The sequence below is a fragment of the Chinchilla lanigera genome, unplaced genomic scaffold (genome assembly GCF_000276665.1).
Source record: "Chinchilla lanigera isolate Chin_1 unplaced genomic scaffold, ChiLan1.0 scaffold00112, whole genome shotgun sequence".
NCBI classification, from domain to species: Eukaryota; Metazoa; Chordata; class Mammalia; order Rodentia; family Chinchillidae; genus Chinchilla; species Chinchilla lanigera.
The window spans coordinates 4,465,773-4,472,184 of NW_004955513.1; the positions used below are offsets into that span (position 1 = coordinate 4,465,773).

Sequence of the window (6,412 nt, forward strand, 5' to 3'; positions counted from 1 at the left end):
GGCGCGGGAGTCCGCGGGCGGCGACCTGCTTCTGGCGCTGCTGGCGCGGAGGGCGGACCTGCGCCGAGGTGGGTGCTACGGCCGCGAGCGGGGCCAGGCGGTAGCCCTCGGGGGTCCAGGAACCGCCTCGGGCCAGCCCTGGGTCCCCAAGGCGGCCGTGAGCTTCCCGACGCTCCCTGCCCTCCAGGGACGAGTTGGGCAGGGGCCGTGCGCAATGGGACGTGGACCTCTCGACACAGGTCCCACGACCGCACCCGCGCGCCTCGCCGGCCACGGCCCGCTGCTGGCCAGGCCCGGCCACGCGGGAAGCCCGCCCCGGGGCCACGGTCTCAGCTGCCCCGGTGTCCACTCTGCTCTTGGCCCTGGAGAGGGAGCGGCGGGCGCGCTGGGAGCAGCGCACTGGGCCGCGGAAGGGGTCGCACCGGGCGTGGGGTCGCGCCGAACCCATCTCGGTTCGGGAATTTATTTTCCGGGCTCCTGGGAGGGGTTGGCAGCCGGGGCTGGAGGGAGCATGGGGGCGCAGCAGGGAGCTCGGAAGGGGCGCGGAGCGGGCCGAGGCCGCGCCACCTGAGTCGCCAGGCAGCGTGAGCCGGGGCGCGGGGCTTCGGGGCCGGAGGGGTCCTCGGGGATCGAGGGGATCATGGAGGTGCCGGGGCGCAGGGGGCGCAGGGACAGCGGGGACGCAAGGATCGCTGGCATCGCGGGTGGCCGGGAGCGGAATGGCTTTTGCCCCAGGCGGGGTTCGGTGTGCTTGCCCGGGGCGCTGTCCGGACCGCGGTGCTGAATCCGCTCTGCGCGGGCACCCCGTAGCTCGATTCCTATTTGGTGTTGTGAGAGTCCCGAGGTCGCCGCCCGTGAGGGGTTCCTTACCACAAAGCGGGTCCTCTTGCTCCGCATCCAAGCCCGTGGCTTTGCCCCATGCGGGGCCACAGATCCATCGCAGATCTCCCGCCAGAGCAGGAGCCAGGTTGCAAGGTCTTCCTTCCTCAGCCAGAAAGAGCCCTTTCAGAGTCCTCCACCCACCGGCGCGGGCCGGGAGCTCGCTGTGCACAGCCAGAGATGCGTGTGCGGCATGGGGTCCCACATCTGGAACCGGTCCTACACGCCGCTCTCTCCTCTTAGGGACCAGTGTTAAATTAGCACGGAGTCTTCAGACACAAACTCCTGAGGGCCTCTGCTGACCCCGCGGGGCTCCCTGGGCTTCCCCAGTGACTGCAGGCTCTCCTTGGAGTAACTGATGGTGTGCAGATGCAATCCGTCCACTGTGTGCCCTGGCACCTGTGCCCGAGCCATGCCAGCCTGTTCATAAGTACTCCACAGCTGCCCAGATGGGAAGGACGTCAGTTTTACCCTGCAGGCCAGCAGACAGGAGGGCCAGGGCGGGCACTGCACTTGCTAAGATTCTACGGGGTGAAGCCAGGATGCTTAACTGCCAGAAGCAAAGGAAGTGGTCGGACAGAGGTGCCCCATGCCCCACTTGCGCCAGCCTCGGGGGATAGGAAGAACATGCTTCCCGTGTTCTGTCCAGAGCAGATCCCTGGGCTTGAGTGCGCATTGAGCTCAGCGTCCATCCCTTACTGGACACGTCTTGTAATCAGCAGCATTCGGCCTCCTGGGACGGCCGGGGCACTGTCCTGCGCCCAGACACATTTCTAAAACCGTTTCGGTTTGCTTTAGCTGCCCCTAGCTGGGGGACAAGTTCCAGTTCCCTCCTGCACTGGGGAGCCAGGCAGCCACTGAATCGCGGAGCATGTGTGGGGATGGGGGTCCCTGACTGCTCTGGGTCCTGAGGGCTGGAGGGGAGCCCGGCTCAGCCTCGGAGAAGGTCTGGGAGCTCCTTCAACGGGGCCACTCCTGTACCCGCAGAGATCCCGCTGTGTGCCGGCTGTGACCAGCACATCCTGGACCGCTTCATCTTGAAGGCACTGGACCGTCACTGGCACAGCAAGTGCCTCAAGTGCAGCGACTGCCACACGCCCCTGGCCGAGCGCTGCTTCAGCAGGGGTGAGAGCGTCTACTGCAAGGACGACTTCTTCAAGTGAGCAAGGGCCGTTGGGCTGGGGTGGGGGTGGACAGGGAGGCCGCTTGGGAACCCTGCAGGGAAGAGGCTGAGCCCAGTGCCCAGGCTCTGGGCCCCTCTGTCCCCCCAGCAGGGCACCCTGGGGCCCAGCCAAGCTGGGGTGAGGCCAGGGGGTACCCTGTGGATGGCTTGGGCCTGGCTGGGACATCTGCAAATGTTACGGGGAGGGGAGCCGTTTGTTTCAGAAATCACGGAGCAGTTGTTTAAAAAGCTGAATTAGCAGACTCTGCTAGACTTATTCCCTCTTAAATTGCACTTTTTTTTAAATTGTACTTTTTTTACATTAGAAAGTTTTATTTGCAGAGCAGAGATAATGAAGGCACATATCCATTCTGTTGCTGCAGGTCTAATTTGTTACTGTTTAAAGTTTGTATTAAGCCGTGTTTGCGGCACATAATGACTCCACATCCGGTGTGGAGTTGGTCCAGGACGCACTTGTTCCCCCCAATGTCCCCTCCCTCCCTCTCTCCTCCTCCTCCCTCACCCCTCGGCCCCCACTCCTGTTGCTTCCCCAGCCTTGACGCTGGGAGCGGATCAGGTTTTGGGGCTGAAGGTGCTGCCCCCGTTAGGCCCTGCTCCTCCCAACTCAGTCCCACCAAGCAGAGCTGCCCCTGCCTCCCTCAGGGAGGTCAGGTCCCTTCCCAATCTTGATGCTGTCTGGGGCTCTCACCTCAGGCCAGGCCTGGCGGGCGACCGCCGCCCAGTGCCAGCTCCACTGGCTGGGGCTCCGCGTCCCGCTCCGGGCGAAGGAGCTGCCGGCTGAGTCCCTGTGCATCCCACAGGCGCTTCGGGACCAAGTGCGCCGCATGCCAGCTGGGCATCCCACCCACGCAGGTGGTGCGCCGCGCCCAGGACTTCGTGTACCACCTGCACTGCTTCGCCTGCGTGGTGTGCAAACGGCAGCTGGCCACGGGCGACGAGTTCTACCTCATGGAGGACAGCCGGCTGGTGTGCAAGGCGGACTACGAGGCGGCCAAGCAGCGAGGTCGGGAACGCGCTCGACTTCCCCCGGGCTCTGAAAGACCTGGGTGTGGATGAGAGGTTTGGGATGGGAGAGGTAGTGGCTCCTGGCTGCCACTCCCAGAGCTGGGCGAGGAGACCCCTGGCTGCTCCAGGAAGCAGCACGAGCCTGGGGTCTTAGCCACGCCTCATGCAGGTGTCTGAATTAGGGGATTAACACCCTGCTCTGAATTCTCCTCTCACACCCTTGGCTGCCGGGCCGGGCACTGGGAGCTGGGAGCAGAGGTCCTGGCGCCCGGCTGCAGGCGCCGCGAAGGGGCTTGGCCAGGCGCCTCTCCCCGCTCCCGCCACTGTGCGTTTTCTTCGTTTTTCTCCAAGCCCGAATGCTTCAGGAAGTTGTCGGGTGGGCCTGGGAGCCTGGGGTGCTGGGGTAGGCGTTTGTGGCGCAGTGCATGGGGACCGGGCAGATGGCCTCACCGCTCTCCCATGCGGTGCAGAGGCCGAGGCCACCGCCAAGCGGCCGCGCACGACCATCACGGCCAAGCAGCTGGAGACGCTGAAGAGCGCGTACAACACCTCGCCCAAGCCCGCGCGCCACGTGCGTGAGCAGCTGTCCTCCGAGACCGGGCTGGACATGCGTGTGGTGCAGGTCAGCACTCCCCCACCGCTGCGGCGGCTAGGAGGGCCCCCTGCAGGTACCGGGAACCCGCCGCAGGTCCCCTCACCGCCGCCGCCGCCCCCAGGTCTGGTTCCAGAACCGCCGGGCCAAGGAGAAGAGGCTGAAGAAGGACGCGGGCCGGCAGCGCTGGGGCCAGTACTTCCGGAGCGTGAAGCGCTCCCGCGGCAGCTCCAAGTCGGACAAGGACAGCCTCCCCGAGGGGCAGGACAGCGACGCCGAGGTCTCCTTCAACGGTAGGGCTGGGCCTCTGCGGGAGCCGGTGGTCAGCAGAGAAGTGGGTTCCATTAGTCGCCAGTGGCCGGGACACCCGGATTTCCCGCCTGACACTTTCGCCGCGCTTTCACAGGGAGGTCCACTCCCACCCCAGGACAAAACCCCCACCGGGACCCGGCAGGGGAGGGCCTGGGACCCAGCTTGTGCCTAAGCTGGGCACCGGCCTCAAGGGGCACAGCCCAGCCTCTCTGGCTGCATCTCTGCAATGATTTCTGGGAGCCCGGGCCGCACATTCGCGATAAATGGCAAACCGTCCTGGTGGCTTGGAGTTGGGGGAAGAAAGAAGGCTCTTTCTCCCCTGGGGTCTGTGTGCTCGGGTCTCCACGGCGGGAACACAACCAACCCTAATGCCACCTGCTTGGCGCTGTGTAGCTCTTACTCAGGCTCTCTGGGCCCCATGTCCCATCTGTAAAAGGGGGCGGTGGTGCTGGTCCCCCACCAGGGCTGCTTTTGGGATCGTCACCCAGTGGAGAATCCACATCCTTGTAGACTCTGCAGTCGGACAGGGTTGGGCAGCGGGAACTCGGGGCTGGAGGGCTGGGGAGGGGCAGGGGCTGCTGTGAATTTTGAGAGTGAGCGGAGAGGCTTCCGGGACCCTGCCCCACCCCGCTAGACCTCCTGACTGGGCTGAGGGGAAGGGGCTGATCAGCACTCTCCACTTCCCTTGCAGAGGAGCCATCCCTGGCTGAAATGGGCCCCACCAACGGCCTGTACGGCGGCCTAGGGGAACCCACCCCCGCCCTGGGCCGGCCCGCAGGCGCCCTGGGCAGCTTTGCGATGGAGCACGGAAGTCTGGCCGGCCCAGAACCTTACCGAGAGCTGCGCCCCGGCAGCCCCTACGGCATACCACAGTCCCCGGCCGCCCCTCAGAGCCTCCCTGGCCCCCAGCCCCTGCTCTCCAGCCTGGTGTACCCAGACACCAGCCTGGGTCTCGTGCCCTTGGGGACCCCAGGCAGTACCCCCACCATGAGGGGGCTAGCAGGGAATGGACCCAGCTCTGACCTGTCCACGGGGAGCAGCGGGGGTTACCCCGACTTCCCTGCCAGCCCGGCCTCCTGGCTGGACGAGGTGGATCACGGTCAGTTCTGACTGAGGCCCCAGCGCCACCCAGCACTGGACGTGAGGGTGGGCGGCACTGTCCACCCCGAGGGCCTTGGAAGGGGCAGATGAGGACATCCAGGGAGGGCTGGAGTCTTCAGAGCCCCCACCGCCTGACCCTCCTCCACCGCTCCGGCCGGTTCCGGCTCCTCCTCGAAGGACGCGGGTGTGGCTGCCCGAGGCTGCGCAGGAGCCGGGTCTGCCGCAGCATTTTGTAAGCAAATCTCTCCTCACTGTCCTGAGCGTTTGCTGCTGTCTCAGACCCGAATGACCCAGGGCTGGGCCTCCGCAGCCCTCGCCCTCGGCTGGAAATGCTTTGACGTCCGACAGTAAAGATGCTAATAACTGTGTTTTCATTTCCCTGGCTCCAAATGTTGCTGAGTCGTTGACCCTTGACCCCACGGGGTCAGAGATCCGGCTTGCCGGTCCAGGCTGAGGTGGAGGGGGCCGCGCCGGTGACCTCTGTGGCCAAGGATGAGACCCCAGGGACCTTTCTTCTCTTGGGGCTCTGGGGCCTCCTTGTCACCAGGTCCCCTCCCCGGGGTCTCTGCAGCCCCTGTGGTCTCCAGTGCCCAATGGAGGAGGTGAGGATTCCCGGGGTCCCCCGCGGAGCCCCCAGATCAGGTCGCCCTCCCCCTTGGTGGTGTCCAGGCTCCGCCCAGGACTCAGGTGCCAAACAGCCGGCCCTCCGCCGCGGGGAGGCGGGCAGGCGGGCAGGCGGGGCTCCTCCCACAACTCTAGGAGGTGCCAGCAGCCCCAGCGCAAGTCCAAGTCATTCCCAAAGACAAAATCGGGGCTACTGTTGGTTCTGTGAACGTCCTGTGAGTTTTATTTATTCTCTGGTGATCCGCTCTTTCCAAGACTTCAATAAATTTGTCAGTTGCAGTCTCTGGAAAGCCGTGTTTTCAGTGGGGCTGGGGAAGGTGGGGGGGTCCTCTGAGAGGTGTGGGGGTGCTTACCTTGCCTGGGCTGGCACCCCATGTGAATTTGGGCTTCTGCATGCCCTGGGCAGTATCTCTGCTCTCTTTCCTGGTTGTCAGGGGGCTGGGACCTCAGGGAGCTGCCCAGTGGGGCCCGGGGCGCTGGTGTCCATACCCGCTGCCCACCGACCTGCTGTGTGACCTAAGCCAGTGATTTCACCCCTCTGAGTGCTGCCCTCCTCATAAACAGAGGACAGAGGCGACTGCCCCCTAAAGGGAATCTAAGCGGGGAGTCAGGCAGGTGGGGACCACCCACCTGGGCAGGGACTCTGCAGGCAGGAGGCTGGGCGTCCTCTCTGAGAGTGCACTAGGGCCTGCGGCCTTTTTGGACAGGCCGGCGGG

General features: G+C 65.1%; 1 protein-coding gene across 1 annotated transcript in view; it reads left to right on the forward strand.

Annotated features, from left to right (window-relative positions):
* Lhx3 (LIM homeobox 3) overlaps positions 1–5,190 on the forward strand; it is a 6,814-nt gene extending 1,624 nt beyond the window's left edge. Inside the window, exons 2-6 of the mRNA XM_005408529.1 lie at positions 1,867–2,038; positions 2,863–3,065; positions 3,538–3,689; positions 3,784–3,952; positions 4,663–5,190. Coding sequence (XP_005408586.1) covers positions 1,867–2,038; positions 2,863–3,065; positions 3,538–3,689; positions 3,784–3,952; positions 4,663–5,081 — 1,115 coding nt within the window. The 3' untranslated portion in view covers positions 5,082–5,190. The remainder of the gene's footprint in view (positions 1–1,866; positions 2,039–2,862; positions 3,066–3,537; positions 3,690–3,783; positions 3,953–4,662) is intronic.
* The last annotated feature ends 1,222 nt before the right edge of the window (positions 5,191–6,412 follow it).